Below are 18412 nucleotides of genomic sequence, written 5' to 3'. Positions count from 1 at the left end.
GGTTGTCAGGACTGAATCAGCCAGGCGCCCCAACAACTGAATAGATAACCTACCAGGTTGACTCAGCTTCTAAAGTGACAGACTTTGTATTTAAGCTTTGAACCCCACAAAATCACCTTTGATTTTAAAGGAGTCATTTAAAAACATTTGGAAAATAGTTTTAATCAGGAAGCCTACAAAGGGGGGAAATACCCAGATTAACATCAATTCACACAGCTATAATCTTACCTACATGATTATGGAAATTTTCATAATCATATAGAATCAGAGATGAAAATTAATGCTGTAGAGACAACTTGTTTTATTTGGCTACCTTTAAAAAAGCAAAACTTTTTTAAAAAGGCAATATTACTGGATTCATTCTAGCTAACCCTAGAAACTATGGTCCTCTTTTGCAAATAAAGATACAACAGATATGTAATCTGAAGAATGAGCATGGAAATGGACTTTGAATCTTTAAGCTAATTGACATTTCCTTTTCAGCTCTACAGTCAGGGATAATTTAGCTAAGTTTTATTAAAAACAAGATCCATAGTGGTCTGTGCTACAAGACTGTATTCCAACAGTCACCAGTATCCACCTTTCTTTGTCATAAACCTTTTAAATTTCAGATCCTCGGCCTGAGATTCATGTCCTCACCAGCACAATGGGGGCAACAGTACACACTTCAGAAGGGTGGTGGTGATTCCTTACTCCTTCAGCAAATATTTATGAAGTTCCTACTATATTCTGTACATTGATCTAGACACTGAAGATAAAGTAGTGAACAAAGTCCTTGTTCTCAGAGTCTATGTTCCAGTGTGGGATACAGATATACCAATGATAAATATATTCGTGAAAAATGCTCAGGAGAATAAGCCAAGGCAGGTAAACAGAGTGATGATGAGAGGACCTGAGGGTTTTCTTAGTGTTCAGAGAAAGCACAGACCTGCAGTGGGGAGCGAATAATCCATGTGGAGATGGGGCCATAGAATGGGCAGAGAATTAGCAGCAGGAGGAATGCAAGTGCAAAGGCCCCAAGGAGGGGGATGTATGACTCACACACATGCCACCCACACCTCTCCTTGAGACCCCAGCCTCAGCAAGGAGACAGTGACACGAGCAGAGTAAGGGAGGAAGACCTTGGTGGCTGAGATCAAAGTGAGGGCCGGAGGCCCTTTCACAAGCTTTCTGTTTTATCTTCAGTGAGATGGGAAACCATATAGTTATTTTAAGCAAACAAATGACAGGACTGGACCTACATCTTTAAAAAGAACTTTGTGACAGGTGAGTTAAGTAGACAAAAGTTGGCAAAACTGGAGGTAGGAGACCACTTACACTAGTAAAATAATCCAAATGAGAGAGGATGGCAGCTTGGGCCAGAGTGTGGATAGAGGAGGTAGTCAGAAATGGTTGCATCCTGGATAGATTTTGAAAGGAGTGGTAATACAGATAGATATAAGAAGGGAGGATTCAAGGATGATCCCAGGGTTCTGACCCAAGGAAACAGAAGTATAATATTGCCATTCCTGAGGTGAAGAAGGTTACACATGGAGTTTGGGATGGGAAAAGAGTTGGGAGCTCAGCTTTGAACACAGTAATTTTAGGTGCCTACAGGATATCAGAGTGGATGAGTAGACCATTAGATAGAAGACCCTGGAGTTCAAGGAAGGGGTACAAGATACAAATGTGGGTGTCACCAGCGTAGGATGGTATTTAAAGACCATACAGAAAGTCAATGTGGAATATCAGGAAGCAAGAATTTCCTGTTCCCTTCTAGGACCTTCTAGCTGTACTAAGAATCAGATTGATATGAAATAGATTAACAGGAGAAAACCAAATTTAGTTTCCTACATACAGGGAATCCACACTGACATGGAAATTCCAAAGATAGTCAGGCAAAATAAGGTATCTGTATATTATCCTGAACTAAGGAGAATCAGGTACGGGTCTGGGACTTTGAAGGGAAAGAATGTAAGTCACAGGGCAATAAGAAGAGCAAATGTTCGGTAATTAGATACTTGTCTTGCCATATAGATGGGTCACTCAGGTAAAATTTATTTCTGGTAATAAATTATTCTGGGAAAACCCCCCAATTTACATTCTTCTATATAGTCAAGGGAGGGGCAAAAAGTTTCATCCACAGGGAGGAAGTCTATAGGGTCTTAATTGCCTTTAGCTCAAAATAATCCTCAAACCAAAGTGGCCCACCTTGGAGCAGCCTGGCCCTTGGCCCCTACAGGACCAAGAGCTGAGGACTGTATGGGCAAGGCCTAATGCCAGCCAGACTCAATAACCCTCACATTTCTCTTCTCAACAGCCCTCCCTTGTTGTTTTTTTTTTTTTTTTTTTCCTATTAAAGAGGATTTTGTGAGTGATAGGGTCAAAAATTTTTTTTTTTAATTCAGTTTCTGGATTCCTAATCCCAGTATGTGCTAGTATAACAGTTTAAAGAATTCACAATTTAAATTCTAAAAGAGTATTTGGTGATATCCACACAAATATGAATGCTGGTTGGATATTTTTATAACACAATTAATGAAATTCTTTCACAATTTAAGTATCATTACAAAGCTAATAGAAGGAGCTACTAATTTCTCCTTTTTTTTTTTTTTAAATCTTTGACAGATAAAGATCACAAGGAGGCAGGGAGGCAGGCAAGAGAGAGGAGGAAGCAGGCTCCCCGCGGAGCAGAGAGCCCAATGCTGGGCTTGATCGCAGGACCCTGGGATCATGACCTGAGTCGAAAGCAGAGGCTTAACCCACTGAGCCACGTAGGCGCCCCTGAATTAGTTCTTAACTTGAGTTTTACAAGTGTAAATTTATCTTTGAAACATATTTTTTTCCACCTTTTTTTTTTTTTTTTTAAGATTCTTTAAGTAATCTCTACTCCTAACCTGGTCAAGAGTCTCCTGCTCCAGCTACTAATTACTTTACAAAAATCTAAAATCAAATACAGACTTAAGAAGTATATTGTTTAATGAGTTCAGTTTCATACGTTCAGCCCTAAACTTAAAAATTAAATTACCTATATGTTTGTGTTTAAAAAAAGAAAAGTACCTGAAAGCATATTTTTTAAAAAAGTAAAATCTTGTGGGAAAATAGTTATAAATCATGAAAATGGTGACTTGTTACCTTTTGCTTTTGGTTCTCATAAATCATTACAGAAACGTTTCCGAGGGATTCGTTCACGTTGGGTTTCCAGCATTAGGGAAAAACCAGTCTGGGGCGGGAGAGGAAGGAGCCAGCTCTCCTCGGCGGCTCTTGCTCTTTGGGTGCTTTCTGGCCGTGTTCCTTCCACATTTGGGCCACTGATCTGGGGCAGGACCGAGTGATTTTGCTCACGGCGCTGAGCGTGCCGGCAAAGGCGACCCTCCCCGCCGCGGCGCCCTAGCCCAGACTCCTCGCCTGCACTACCCGTCGCTCGGCCCCCACCAGCCTGCGACGCCCCGCAAGGCTCCGCATGCCCTTCTCCAAAATGGCCGCAGGTCGGCGCCCGGGACGCTGGGCGCGCTCCCAGCGGAACCCAGGAGGGGGCGGGGCGGGGCGGGGCGGGGCCGGTGGGAGCGCGGCGCTAATTGGCCGACGCGGCCAGCCTGGTCCCAGGCGCTGGTCAGTAGAGGCTGGCGCCGCGGCCTGGGGCTGGGATGCGAGGGGGTGCGGGCTCCCGGCGGCCGGGGTTCCCGTGAGTAGCCGTGACTGCAGCGCGGGCGGGCGAGGTCTGCGGACGCCGCCGGCGGCCGGCCGTGTCCGCCGCGGGATGAGGAAGCGGACCGATCCCGTCGCCTTGGAGCATGAGCGCTGCGCCGCCTCGGGCTCGTCCTCCTCCGGCTCGGCCGCCGCGGCGCTGGACGCCGACTGCCGCCTGAAGCAGAACCTGCGCCTGGCGGGCAAGAGGCCGGCAGAGCCGCGCTGCGCCGCGGACGCGGGCATGAAGCGGGCTCTGGGCAGGTGAGGCGCGGCGCAGGGACGAGGCCCCCTACCTGGCGCGCAAGCAGACCTGGATCCTCTCGGCCCTCCATAAGTTTCTTGCCTGCAGGAGCGCCCCACGTCTCCCTTCCACACTCCGGTGTCCTCTTCCGATTCTCCTCCATCCTTTCCCCTCGCCTGGCCCGCGGGTGCAGCCCGTGGGCATCCTTTCCCCAAGGTATCTGCCTGCGGGAGCACTCCGACGGCCCCCTCCCTCCCCGGGTGTCCTTTTCTGGCCCTCCGCGGAGCTCAGCCCCGTGTCCGCGACGGGCTGGACCAGTGTCTCCTCCAAGGGCTGGGAGCAGCGGGCAGTCACGACCCCGCGTGGGAGAATAGAGGAGAGCGGGGGCGGGGGGCGTCCCCTGTGAGGCTCCCGGCCGCCGGCACGTAGATGAGACGCAGAAGCGCAGGCTCCTGAGCCTGAAAGCGTTGGGGCTCTTCGCCTCAGATCTGCATAGAACTCAAAACCGAGCGCCCCTCGTGCTGGGCTGGCTTGTGCGGAAGCTTACCTGTTTTCGGTTTCTCTGGTCATTTTTCTCGCGTAGCTCGTCGTCAGAAGTGGCATTCTCTGCTCACAACTGCTGGACGTTTGGGGGAAGGTTAAATGCGCTGTGCCCAGGGGGACACCGCATAGCCAGCGGTTGTAGGGAAAACTGTCGTTGGTTGTGCAGGTGCTTGAAATTTGGACTGAGTTGTCTCCTTAGGAATTTCCGTAGAGTCTGGAAGTCCTAGTTTTTTGCTTTCTCCCTCTGAGTAGGAGATGAATGCAGGTAATGCATTGAATCCAGGTGAAGCTGATTTCAGAATTAAGATAGTGTATTTCACAGGGACAAAGCTCTCGTATGCTAGTTTCGTAATCTGGCTGGTTATAGAAGGTATCATTCATGGCAAGTGTGAAGTCTGGATGTTTCACGGTTTTGAACAAGTTACTATGTAATGTTCTCAGGTGTTACAGAGTTCTTTCTTTTGGGGTCAACTGGAATGCCCTTAATTGACACTGGCCACTTCAGTGTCAAATATTTATCAAAATAGTCTCTAAAAATATCAGTTTCATTGCCTAAAAGATCACGAAATTGAAAATATGAATATTTGGATAAATAAAAATATAAATATTCCGATAAATATTTTTATTTATCGGAATATTTATATTATAGAAATATTTACCCAAATAGACATTTCAGCATTTCAAATTCATTGCTTAAAAGGTTATGAAATTAAAATGCAGTCTCCTCTAAGTCAGTGGTTTACATTCTTGCCAGAAGGGCAGGGACTGACAGTTTTTTTGTTTTTGTTTTTGTTTTTTTTGTGTGTGTGCAAAGTTATCTAGTAGCAGGTCAGTATCTTTTGTGAAACTAATTTGTCCTCTTTTTTTTTTTTTTTTGTGGAAAGGTTTATCTGCATTAAAAACTCATAAATAGCTTTAGTGTACTTTTGTTAACAGGTTTGGCATTACACCGAGCTAAGTTTGGGAATTCTTCCTTTGAAGAAATGAAATTGTTAGGCCCAAGAGTGTTTGGGGAAACAGTGCTGGCCTGGTACCTTCCTTGAAAGATGTACTGTATTAAAAGGGTATGCTTATTTTCATTTTTGTATTGGGACAAAGAGAGACATTCAAGAGGTGCTCATATTCTTTGGAGGAACGAAAGACTGTTAGGGAATAAAAAGTAAAGCAGAGGGCAGGAAAGCCAAGTTTGCATGTTAGCCCGTGGCTTCCTTCCCTTCTTGGAATGTTCTCCTGGACATGATTCTGCTTTGTTTTCTTCCTCACCCAGGTCTCTGCCCAGCTGTCACATCCTTCTGTCCTCAGAGAGGCCCTCCCTCTCTGAGAGACCAGCCTATGCAAAATAGACTTCTTGCCATTCCCAATGCCCTTATTCTGTTTTCTTTTTTCATCACACTTAACCTGTCTCGACCTTACAATTGTCTGTGTACTTAACTTGCTTTATTGGCTGTCTCCTCCCTACAAGAATGGAAGCCCTATGAGAGCAGGGGCATTGTTTCCTCCACGTTTCTATCTCTAGTGTATGGCTATTGTAGATGGCAGAAAATACTTGATTTAATTATCTGTTGTGTAAATTCCCAAGAAGTGGAATTGCTGGGCCAAGGAGTGTGTGTTTATAATTTTGAAAGGTGAGGCCAAAGTGCCCTCCAGTGTACCAATGGATACTTTCCCCAGCTGTGTCAGTTGCCTCTCTTCCCCCCAATGCTGAATGTTACCAAATATTTTTTATCTTTTTTCTATTTGATTGATGAAAATGACATCCTGTTTGTAACTTTAATTTGCATATCTAATTGTTAGCTGGCAATTTTTGCGTGTTTTTATAAGCCTGTTGCTTACCTTTGGGTCTCATTATCTGCCTTTTCTTTGAGTCCTATTGTGCACATTTTCAAATATTCAAAAGTAGGGGAGACAATATAATGAACCTTGATGTATCCATCACATCTTCTTCTTCTTTTTTTTTTTTTTAAAGATTTTATTCATTTATTTGACAGACAGAGATCACAAACAGGCAGAGAGGCAGGCAGAGAGAGAGGAAGGGAAGCAGGCTCCCCCCCAAGCAGAGAGCCTGACGCGGGACTCGATCCCAGGATCCCGGGACCATGACCTGAGCCTAAAGCAGAGGCTTTAACCCACTGAGCCACCCAGGCACCCCTCCATCACATCTTCTTAAACAGTATCATTTGTCATTTGAATCATTTGTCTCTCCTCCCTCCATTTCTTTGTAGGATGGAGAACTAGAATATTTTAAAACAAATGATTTTATTCATAACTATTTCAGAATTAACAAATGATTTTATTCATAACTACTTAAGAGTATAACTTGGGAACTGGAACATATAGGAACTTGAAATAATATAACCTCATTGCTATATTTATCAAAACTTTTTTATGTTTATCAAAATTAAGTTTATTGTCTATTACTAATTTAATCCAAATTAAATCTACATATAAAATGTTTGTTTAAAAATCCTGTACATTTCTTAAGTGTATTCCTAGTTATTTGTCCTTTTTTGTTGTTGAAAATAGGACCCTTTCTTATGTTACATATTTCTATTATTGTACTTAATAATTTTTTTAAAGATTTTATTTATTTACTAGAGGAAGCACAAGTAGGGGGAGCAGCAGGCAGAAGGAGAAGCGGACTCCCCCCTAAGCAGGGAGCCTGATGCAGGGCTTGATCCCAGGATGCTGGGATCAGAACTTGAGCCGAAGGCAGAGGCTTAGCTGACTGAGCCACCAGGGCACCCTGAAATTTTATTAAATTACATATTAATTTTGTACTTATTAATTTTGCAAGCAGCAACTTATGTATTCATAGTGGTTTTTTTTTTTTAAGATTTTATTTATTTATTTGACAGACGGATATCACAAGTAGGCAGAAAGGCAGGCAGAGAGAGAGAAGGAAGCATGCTCCCTGCTGAGCAGAGAGCCCGATGTGGGGCTCGATCCCAGGACCCCGAGATCATGACCTGAGCCGAAGGCAGAGGCTTTAAACCACTGAGCCACCCAGGCACCCCTGTAATCATATTGTTTCTAATAGTGTTTGCAGTTGGTTCTTTTGGATTTTCAGGTATAATATCATATCAGTCACAAATAATAAGAATTTCATTCCATGTTTTCTACTTTTTATGTCTCTTGTTTCATTTTTTTGGTTGCATTGTATTTCCAAAACAAGATTAAATACTGGAAATGCTAGTGGGTTCTTGTCTTGTTCCTTACTTTACTGAGAATGCTTTTAGTGTTTTTGCCACACTAGTTATTTTACTAAGGGGTGTGTTGTTGCTATTTGTTTTTTTTTTTTTTTATCAAAGATGGTTGTTGAGTTTTATGAAATGCCATTTAACATCTGTGAAATTATCATTTAGATGTTCTTTCTTGACCTGTTGATATGGATTATAGTAACAGATTTTATGTTATTGAATCATCATCATATTATTGAATCATCTGTGAAAACTCTGCTAATATGTAGCCAGGTGCTATTAATATTTTACTTAGTCATTTTACATTGTTATATGTGAAACTAGTTTGTAATTTTGTTTCTTAATGTACTCTTTATCAGGTTGCTTTATTGCTTTCCGTAGCTTTCTCTGCATTAGCTAGTTTAAATACTCTTGAAATTATCGGTTTCTTTAAATTTGGTGGAATTCCCCTGTGAAATTACCTAAGCCTGGTGCTTTTTTAGATTTGCTATCTCTTTCTGGGCTTAGTTTTGGTGATTTACATGTCCATAGAAAATCGCCTGTTTTATCCAGCTTTTTCCTCTGTATCTGGGGCTGTTATCACTGTCCTGTTCCCTAATTTTGTGTGCTTACATTTTTCTTTTTCCTTTTTTCCCCTTTGATTATTTAAACTAGCAAATGGTTATACACTGAAGTATTTTTTCTTTGGAAAAAAATCTTTTTTCCCAATAAAATTTTTTTGTTGTTAATTAATTCTGGGAGACCAAGATGCTGCTGAGGGCTCTGGAGAAGTAGAGAGAACATCTTCCATCTGAAAGCTGCTACTGCACCTCTTCTGTTGCTGCACCTGGCAGGAATGTGGCCCTAAGATGGCCAGATCATCCGGTATCTCAAGAAGAGGACCTGGGGATGTGTGTATGTGTGTGTGTACTCAGACTTTGTAAACGTTGGCAACTAGTTCAGATAAAAACAATAACTTTGGAGTAAGATAGAACAAGACATTTTTTGTTTTGTTTTTAAAAATTTCTGGATTCATCGTTTTTAAAGGTAAATGTTTAACTTGTGTGTTAACCCTGCATTCCATGAAAGGAGGGACTAGATATTAATTTTGTGCAGTATCTGGTAATTTTTGGCAAACAAGGAGTTTGTGGGCTTTTCCTGTTTTGTTTTGTTTTGTTTGTTCGTTTGTTTTGTTTTGTTTTTGTCAGTAACCCTGGAGTTCTTTGGAATATGCCTTAATGGTGTGAGTGATGTAATTTGGACCCTAGGAAGGTGGTACTGAGATGTATGGGTCTGTGTGTTTCAGTGAACTAGTTTTTATCCTTCAACTCCCAGCTCATCAGTGGATCTGCAGGTGATTGGGATCATTGGGATGAATGGGAGGTTTCATAACCAGTGATCCTTGCATGTAAATACAGAGGAACTGAGGCATCATCCTTGATTCCTCCTTGACCTGAAGCAAGGGACTTCATCCAGCTGCTGATGGCTTTACTGTAATCCAGAAAGGCAGGTGCTGAGGTTAACAGCCCTTTCCTTCAGCATCATTCTTGAGCTCACCTTAGAAGGTGCTTTGCGTGGTATCTCTTTTTTCTTTCCTTATACACTGAGAAGGTGAGAGTGTGTTCTGAGTTAGCTTTTGCCATTAAAATGTACTTTTTTCAGTCCCCCTTCTTCTTCCACTTTCGAAGAGTACATTGTGTGCCTGGACTGTGACAAGCAAGGGAACAGGATTTGTTTATGGCACTTCAGCTGGGTCTCTCAGCTGAGTCCATTTCTTTCCAACTGCGATTTATCTTATCAAGGCCATACTCCAGCACTGGACCTGGGACCCTGAGATTTGGCACTTCTCTGGTGTCTCCCTCTTTGGTGGGATTTTGCGCCCTGTATCTCTGCTTCCTTTCCCATTCCTTTTTAGTCAGTGCATACTCTCCCTTCTCAAGGGAGTGTCTCTTGTATGGTAAGCAGATAGATACTGCTTATGTGTGGGAGATATTTTTGAGTAGATCAAAGGCTCCTGAAGACATTATCATGGGAAGAGGCATAGAAGATGGGTCATCTTGTCAGGGTTATGCTGACAGCAGTGGAGACAGGCTGCCTTTCCAGACTCATGATCCTCCTCCTCCTCCCACTAGGACACTTTTCTTTACAAAATGAAGTCTACAGGAAAAATTTTTACTGTAATATGATCTTGAATACTGACAGATTAAGTCAGTGCTCTTCTCCCAGAGATGATGCTGCAGAATTTGGGTGTAAGTGGGTTCGTGCTTTGACAGAGGACTCTTTCAACACAGGGAGTTGGTAAGTCATTTGTTTTGTCTTGAACTGAAGGCCAGTTGGGAAGGGTCAGTTAAGAGAGGAGATGCTGACACAGGGAAGAACAGTAGTAGGAAACTTTGCCTGAAATGTCCATTTAGCCAACAGATCCATTATTTGGGTGTGGTTCTAGTTGTAGTATCATTTGATATCTTGTAGGATATCACTCACATAGATGTGGAGCCCCAAGCAAGTGTTTCCAGGTTTTGTGGGTTGGGGAGACTTGTTCAATTTTTTGAGTTTGTTTCTTCCTTTGTGACGTAGGTATATAAATGCTTTCCCTATAGGATTGGAGTGAAGCTCATATGTACAAAAGAGCTGGGTACATGATCAGTGCCCAATCAGTATAGCACCTTATAGTTTGGCCCTCCCCAGGGTTACTACTAATACTATTAAGTACAGGTCACATCTTGTGGACTTTACATTCTATAGGGGAGGCAAATAACAAACAAGTGCGTATGATGTGCGTCACATGCTTGGGGTGTTAAGGAGATAAGTAGGCCAGTAAGGAGCACCTGTGATATGTACATGGTTTAGGTGGCAGGAGACCTTTCTGACAGAGGACATTTGAATAGAAGCCACTGGCCTCTTTAGAGTGGAGGAATGCCTTGCTGTGATGTTCATTACCTTGTCACTCTGACAGCTGTGACAAGGACAGACTGGAGGGACTGGAGGGCCAGAGGGAGCAGGAGAACCAGTTAGGAGTCCTCCAGGTAGCAGATGATGGGGCTTGGGCTGGCAGTAGTTGTGGAGGGGAGAGGTGCTGCATTGTGGATCTGTTTTGAAGGAGATGTCAGTAAGACTTGGGAGATAGATGAGTGTGAGAGAGCAAGGATGGCCAGAGATGTTTCACCAGTTTTCTTTTGAGTGATGGGAGGCAAAGGGCCGCCATGCACTGAGATGGGGCAGTTGTGGGAAGATCAAATGCTTTGGGGGGTGATGAGCTTGGTTTGGGGCTTATTGAGACCTCCTCCTAGCAGTAGCTAGAGTAGTAGTAGAGTTTGGGAGAGTTAGGTTGACTTCTGACCGTTAGCCTGCAGAAGGTACTTAGAGTCACAGTGGGGTGGGGGGGAATCAGGGCTGGGCCCCAGGTCCTCAGTGGTTAAGGGCTGGGAGAAGAGGAGGAGACCTGGAGGGAGCAAGGGAATGGATTAGGAAGAGTGGTAGGAGGAAAGGGTCAAGGCAGCTGGGTGAAGAAGCCTTGGGTGACATGGAGATGAGTGGTTTACAAGAATGGGAATGGTGGAATGGTGGGGATAAGAGCCTAATAGAGTGGCTCAAGGGAGAGATGGAGAGAAGAAATGCAGATAGCTTTTTAAGGAGCTTTACCATAAAAGGGAACAAAAATAAGGGGAATCCCTGGGGTGGGAAGAGGCTTCTGACCAGTGCTGTTGTTAGAGCTCATTGCTCTGCTCAGTAGGATGGTCTAGTAGGCATACACTGGCCATGCAGATGCTGGTGACATGGTGTCTCTGGGACCCAACACCTTAAGGCTAAGTGGAGGGTCCCCATACATGAAGACAGGCCAACGGGGCCATGAAGGTGCAGAGAGGTGGTTAGATTTGTTGGGGAAACGTTGGTAGTTGTCTTCTGCATGCTTCTACTTTCTCTGTGAATTAAAAGCATGGTTGTCCACTGAGGGGACACTGCCAGAGGAGCTGCAGGTCTTTCTTTCCCTTTCACTTCTCCACCTGGACAGTCCTAGTTCTTTGTCCTTGACTTAAACAGACTGATCCACCATATTTGCTAAACAATAATGTGAACAATCATGCTACCTAGCAGGGACTGTCCATTTTTTTTTTCGGACATGTAATGTTTCAGAAATGGCTCCCATAGGAAGTCATTTCAGCTGTGAGCTCTCGTCTGAGAAGCCACACATGTTTCCACACAGTTTAGTGCTGCCTGGTTGTGGGGGCCTGAGTGGAAGGGCAGTGGCTCCACAAGGTTCCTGCACACAACCTCACGACAAGGGGATAACAGTTGGAGGTGGAGGTAGGAAAAGGAGCAATGTGAGCCGAGGTCAAGATAGAGAGATTGTGTGTGACCCAGGTAGAATCCTTACTTTCCAGGTTTCTCTAATACACAAAAAACTGTTTCTAAAATAAAATTTGTCTTGAGATGGCGCTTGTGGACTTGAGTTGTCTTAGTATCTGTGTTCTGTTCACCTGGTATGGAAGTGTCCTAAAAGGTAAAAAGAAGGGAAGGTCAATGAGTGTCAGTGTGAGTAGTTTCAGAAGAATAAGACAGTTATTTTTGCAAAGATGAAGGCAAGGAAGGGGTGTCACTGAAGGAGTACAGCATATCTCCAGAATGCTAGACTTTTGGATCTTTTCTTGAAGTTTGAAAGAAATTGCCCTAAAGTTTAGGATAAGAAAAGAAAGTTCAAGTTGTTTTCAGTTCGTACAGACTTGTGAGATCTCCATGCAAGGTTTAGATATATTGACTGAACTATTCATAATGGAAAGGAATGTTCAGGGTTGGAGCAGGGGTCATTTTGATGCAGTCTTGATGAGTGCTCAAGAGACATATATGGCTTTTAACTGTTCTCTTGTACAAGTGAGACTTCCCACATTTTCTTCTTTCATCCTTGATTTGTGCCATCCTTGGTCCTGGAGGATGATTTCGCCACCACCTGAAAATGGCCATGTCAGTGGCAGGTGCCCAAAGATTGTTTTATTCAGCACATGGTTACAATACTTCGGTTGTTGGTCAGATGCATGCTAGGCTCTGGAAACATAAAGATGGAAGGAAACCGTACCTGTTCAATGGAGTTTGTTGTCTGTCAGTTTTTACTTGTGGCTGCCATCAGCTCTTACACTCAAGTATTTTAATGATATCTATAGTAAAGACAAAACACAGGCATGGCTGGAGATGGTTAGTCTGGTCTCACTTTTGTCTTTCGTTATTCTGACATTTTTTTGCGTGCCACGTTATCTTCACAGAATCTTATCTTTTAGGCTCTCACTTCCTTGACAGGTTGTAGTGCATCCTCTCAGTGCCTCCCTGGCTTACCAAGGTTTCTGTAGATATAAAAAAAAAGAAATCCTCAGAGTTGGGGGACACAGCACACTTCAACAAGCCATGTCATGGCAGAACTTTTGGGAAGGTTTTGATATTTGGCTTAGGGTTCTAGAAGGAAGGGACTGTTAAACCAGTGTAGGCCGATTGGGAGCCTGCCTGGACAGCCTCAGGCTTCAAGAGAAAGCGTGAGGGAAATTCTGCAGGCTCCAAGGCAAGGATCTCCAGGGATGGTGGTTGCCATGGTGAAAGACAGCCCCTAAAGAACCCTCTCTCTCCCTCTGTTACTCTCTCATTTAAATTTTTTTCTGATTACAAAAGTAATAAAAATTTCTTTCTTGTTTTTTTTTTTAAGATTTTTATTTATTCACTTGACAGAGACACAGCGAGAGAGGGAGCACAAGCAGGGGGAGTGGGAGAGGTAGAAGAAGGCTCGCTGCCAAACAGGGAGCCCAATGCGGGGCTTGATCCCAGGACCCTGGGATCATGACCTGAGCCGAAGGCAGACGCTCAACGACTGACCCATCCAGGCACCCCAGTAACAAAGATTTCTTAATAAAAGTTTAAAACAGAAGATAACGAGAAAGTGGAATTTCCCTGGATGATTATTGTTAACAGTGTGGCATATATCAGAAATATTGCTTGCATGTTTGTTCTTTCATTCATCTAATAAATATTTTGTTGAGGCCTATTTTGTGTAAGAGGATGCGGACCAAATGTTGCACAAGAGCCAGATGGGTCCCAGCCTTTAGAGAACTTACATTGTCATGAAGGAGAAAGGTAGCAAAAAAGGTAGTGTTTAAATATATACAGTGACATTTCAAAGGGGGTGCAAAATGGTATAAAGAAAAATAAAGCAAGATAGTGTTAAACATAAGACAACAGGCCCCAAATGGAGTCCCTTATGCTAAGCCCTACCTGGCCAAACCAAGACCTAACTTAATTATAGCTTCAGCTCTCCCAGAAGTGGAATCTTAAACCGCTCGTTCAGGAATTGCCTGATCAGCACTAGTGAGGTTATCTGCCTGACAGACCCCTGCCATCCCCTAAAGTAAAGTGACCAGGCAATAACCAACCCGCTTTTTTGGCCAGTGTAACGTCCGTATTCCTGCTCACTTCTCTGCCTGTAAAAGCCTTTCATTCTGTATAGCTCCTCCAAGCTCCTATCTGGGTTAAATGCTGCCTGATTTAGGAGTTGTTGAATGGAGCCAATAAGATCTTTAAAATGCACACAGTTGATTTTTATTTTTTATTTTTTGGAACACTAGGTAAAGCAATTGTGTGTAAAGCACCTGAGAACAAGCTATACTATAGTGTCAAATATTTTTATCCCTGGCAGGAGAATAAGGCCTTTTTACAGCAGGACAATTCTGCCAACATCCTCATGATTTTTTGTTTTCTTCTCCGGAAACAAAGAGACATTTATGGATTGCTCTTGTGTATTTTTTTTTTTAAGATTTTATTTATTTATTTGACAGACAGAAATCACAGTAGGCAGAGAGGCAGGCAGAGAGAGAGAGGAGGAAGCAGGCTCCCCACTGGGGTCATGACCTGAGCCAAAGGCAGAGGCTTTAACCCACTGAGCCACCCAGGTGCCCTGCTCTTGTGTATTTTATTAAGGCCTTAACTTTTTCAATTCTGTTGAGTAAAATTACCCCCAGTACTCACTGTGTTCGAATAAGATTTTAAAGACTGTTCTTCAGGTTTCTATTTGTGAACTAATAAGAATTTAACCAACTATTAGTCTTGGGGAATGAATCCTGGCTTTACTCTTTTGTTCATTCTCTGAGAACACGAGATAATATATATGTTATGCAAACCTTTCTATGTTATGTATTACATATGTATTTTATGTACCAAGTCGCCCCTTGAATGGCATCAACATGGGGGGTTAGGGATAACCCAGTCCCATGCAGTCAAAAAAACGTGTATAACTTTTGACTCCACAAAACTGGGTCGTGGAGACTTTATGATGTCTATTATAGAAAAGAAGCTACTGATAGCTTATGTTAACTAGAAGCCCTACTAATAAACAGTTGATTAATACCTATTTTCTATGCTATGTGTATTATATACTGTATTTCTATAGAAAGTAAGCTATATATAAGAAAATTATATGAAGAAAGTCATAAAAGAAAATGTAGCAGGGGTGGCTATATTAATATCAATGTATATTTCAGAGCACAGAATATTATGAGAGCTAAAGCAAATCATTTCATAATGACAGATCAGTTAATCAAGAGGACATAACAACTTTGGACATTTGCATGTGTAATTAACAGCTTCAAAAATCTGTAAAGTAGAAATAGAACTGTGAGAAAAATAGACACATACATGATTATAGCCAGAAATTTCAATAACTGATAGAAGTAGGAGACAGAAAATCAGCAAGGATGTAATAGACTGGGGTGCCTGGGTGGCTCAGTTGTTAAGTGTCTGCCTTCAGCTCAGATCATGATCTCATGGTCCTGGGATCAAGCCCCACATTGGGCTTCCTGCTCAGTAGGAAGCCTGCTTCTCCCCCTGCTTGTATTCCCTCTGTTGCTGTCTCTGTCAAATAAATAAATAAAATCTTTAAAAAAAAATTATGTAATAGACTTCAACAACACTGTCCACCAACTTGCTTGACAGCCTGTCCAACAAAGGCAAATACTTGTTCTCCTCAAGTGCACATCAAACCAGATCATATTCTAGGTCATAAAACAAGTCTCAAGAACTTTAAAATAATTTAAGCCATGCAAAGTCTGTTCTGACCATAAGGAATCAAATTAGAAGTCAGTAAAAACAAGATGTCTGGAAAATCCTGAAACATGAATAACACATGAATAACACATGTGTGTTAAACATGAATAAAACATGAATAACAAAAAGTGAATATCACACTTTTGGATAAGCCATGGGTCATGGAAGAAATCCAAGAGGAAATTAGAAAGTAGTTCAGAGAGAAGCAGACTCCCCGTATCAAACCCAAAGTAAAAAGAAAAAAAAACATAATAAAGATCAAAACAGAAATCAAAAAAATCGAAAATGAAAATAATAATGTTCATAGAAGTTTAATCTGTAATGGGCAGAAACTAGAAATGATCCAGCGTGCCTGGCTGGCTCAGTCCGTGGAACATGTGATTCTTAATCTTGTAAGTTTGAGCCCCATGTTGGGTGGAGAGATTACTTAAAAATAAAACCTTTAAACAAAACTGGTAGCAATCCAAAACCCAAATGTATGTAAAAGCAAGTTGCATAGCCCCACAGTGGAATATTACTCAGCAATCAAAAGGAATGAACTTGGACCATAGAGGATATTTGGGGCAGTGAAATGACTGCAGTAGAAACATGTCATTATCTATTTGTCCGAACTCTTAGAATGTACAATACCAACAGTGAACCCTAAAGTAAATGGATTCTGGGTGGCAAAGATATGTCAATATTGCTTCATCAGTTGTAATAAATGCTGGGTATAGTGCTGGGTGTTGATTATAGGGGAGGCTGTGTTTAGGGCAGAAGTCTATGTTAAATCTCTGTGCATTCTGCTCAGTTTTGCTGTGAACCTAAAACTTTAAAAATGAAAGTTTTTTTTAAGGCAATAATGAACAAATAAACAAATGAATCTCAGAATAATTATGCTGAGTGAAAGAAGCCAGTCAAAAGATAGGCATTTATATGGAATTATCCTGTAGTTGCAGACAGCAGATCTATGACTGTTTGTGGTGGGGACCGGGGACCAGAGAGGGGCAGAAGGAAGAGTTAAAAGGGGCAAGATGAACTCTTGGGGTGATGGTTTCAAAAGTGTTTACATGTGTTAAAACTGATTAATTACACACATTAAATATTTGCAATTCATATCAATTGTATTTCAAAGTTGTTTAAGATACAAAACAAATGCTATAGAGCTTTCGCATGAACATTTTGAAAGAAAAATTTTTTCCCCAGCTTTCATTCTCACCTGTGTACCTGCCACCACTAGGAACTGCTGTGGGTTTGGCTGTCACCAGCCTTTGGGATTCTGAACATAGTTGGGTGATCAGAAACCCTAAGGAGAAAATCCAGGGGAACTGAATTTTACCATTTTTTAAAAGGTAGTATTTTATTTTATTATTTTAAAAAAGATTTTATTTATTTATTTGACAGACAGAGATCACAAGTAGGCAGAGAGGCAGGCAGAGGGGAGGACAGGGGAAGCAGGGTCCCAGCTGAGCAGAGAGCCCGATGCGGGGCTCAATCCCAGGACCCTGGGATCATGACCTGAGCTGAAGGCAGAGGCTTTAACCCACTGAGCCACCCAGGCACTCCTGAGTTTTACTATTTTTCTTTCTAAAAATTTTCTAGATATCGGTCAGTATTATTATTCATTCCAAATGAGGATTTAGTTGAATAGGAAGAGTGGACCAGACTTCCAGACCAAGGACCAGAGCTCATTCCCTAACTGAGGCCTTACCTTGAGCAACTTATTTAATAGTGACGAGCTTACCTTCCACGTCTGTATGCTGGGGGGCTTATCTGTCCTGCCTGCTTCACTGAGTTGTACTAAAATTGCAACAAGATCAGATCAGCTCTATACAAGTATAAAGTGGCATAATGCTTTTCTCTTTCTACTCACTGGGTCTTCTTTTACTTTTAAATTAAAAGTTCACAGGAGACACCTTTGTTACATGTTAATTTGTTTTCCCAATATTTATGTGTTTCTTTGAGATACTAAATTGCCTATGTTGCTAATACATGTTCAGTTCTTTTATTTTTGCTTTGCATTGCCACAGGTTTCAGAACTTTCTTGGATACCTTTTTTTTTTTTTTTTTTTGCTAGGAAAATAGGTTTGGAAAGCAGGTAGTTTCTTGTTCTAATTGGTAAGTAATCTAGAGCTAGACAAACAGTGCTTCTTGAGTGAACAGCTAGATAAAAAGGGAGCTATATTTATTTCCCAATTGAGATAGCCTCTTGGAAATATTTTTTATTGTGGAAAAATATACATAACAATTTACCATTTTTAAGTGCACAGTTCCATGGCATGAAGCATATTCACAAGTTATGCAGGCATCACTACTCCCTTTCTCTAGAACCGTTTCATCTTCCAGCACTGAAACTCTGTACGCGTTAATCAGTGACTCCCCACTTCCACCCCCAGCTCCTGATAACAACTGTTAAACTTGATGACTACTCTAGGTTTCTTATGGAAGTGGAATCTTAGAATATTTGTCTTTTTGTGACTGGCTTATTTCACTTCGTATAATGTCTTCAAGGTTCATCCACATTGTGATATATGTCACAATTTCCTTCCTTTTTAAGGCTGAATAATATTCCATTGTATGTACATACCACATTTTCCTTGAGACGGTTTAATTTTTATTTATGTTTAAATTTTTTTTTTAAATTTATTTATTTGACAGAGAGATCACAAGTAGGCAGAGAGACAGGCAGAGAGAGAGGAGGAAGCAGGCTCCCTGCTGAGCAGAGAGCCCC

The 18412-nt window shown here is 42.0% G+C and overlaps 1 protein-coding gene across 2 annotated transcripts in view; it reads left to right on the top strand.

The window, feature by feature from the left end:
* Window positions 1-3566: 3566 nt before the first annotated feature.
* Window positions 3567-18412, top strand: part of ABHD12 (abhydrolase domain containing 12, lysophospholipase) — a 96960-nt gene continuing 82114 nt past the window's right edge. Inside the window, exon 1 of one of the 2 annotated variants that reach the window (XM_059406413.1) lies at window positions 3567-3930. In XM_059406413.1, coding sequence (XP_059262396.1) covers window positions 3740-3930 — 191 coding nt within the window. In that variant the 5' untranslated portion in view covers window positions 3567-3739. The remainder of the gene's footprint in view (window positions 3931-18412) is intronic. The other variant, XM_059406412.1, reaches the window with a different exon arrangement.

Source organism: Mustela nigripes, chromosome 7 (assembly GCF_022355385.1).
Source record: "Mustela nigripes isolate SB6536 chromosome 7, MUSNIG.SB6536, whole genome shotgun sequence".
Lineage (NCBI taxonomy): Eukaryota > Metazoa > Chordata > Mammalia > Carnivora > Mustelidae > Mustela > Mustela nigripes.
This window is presented reverse-complemented; position numbering and strand designations above follow the sequence as displayed.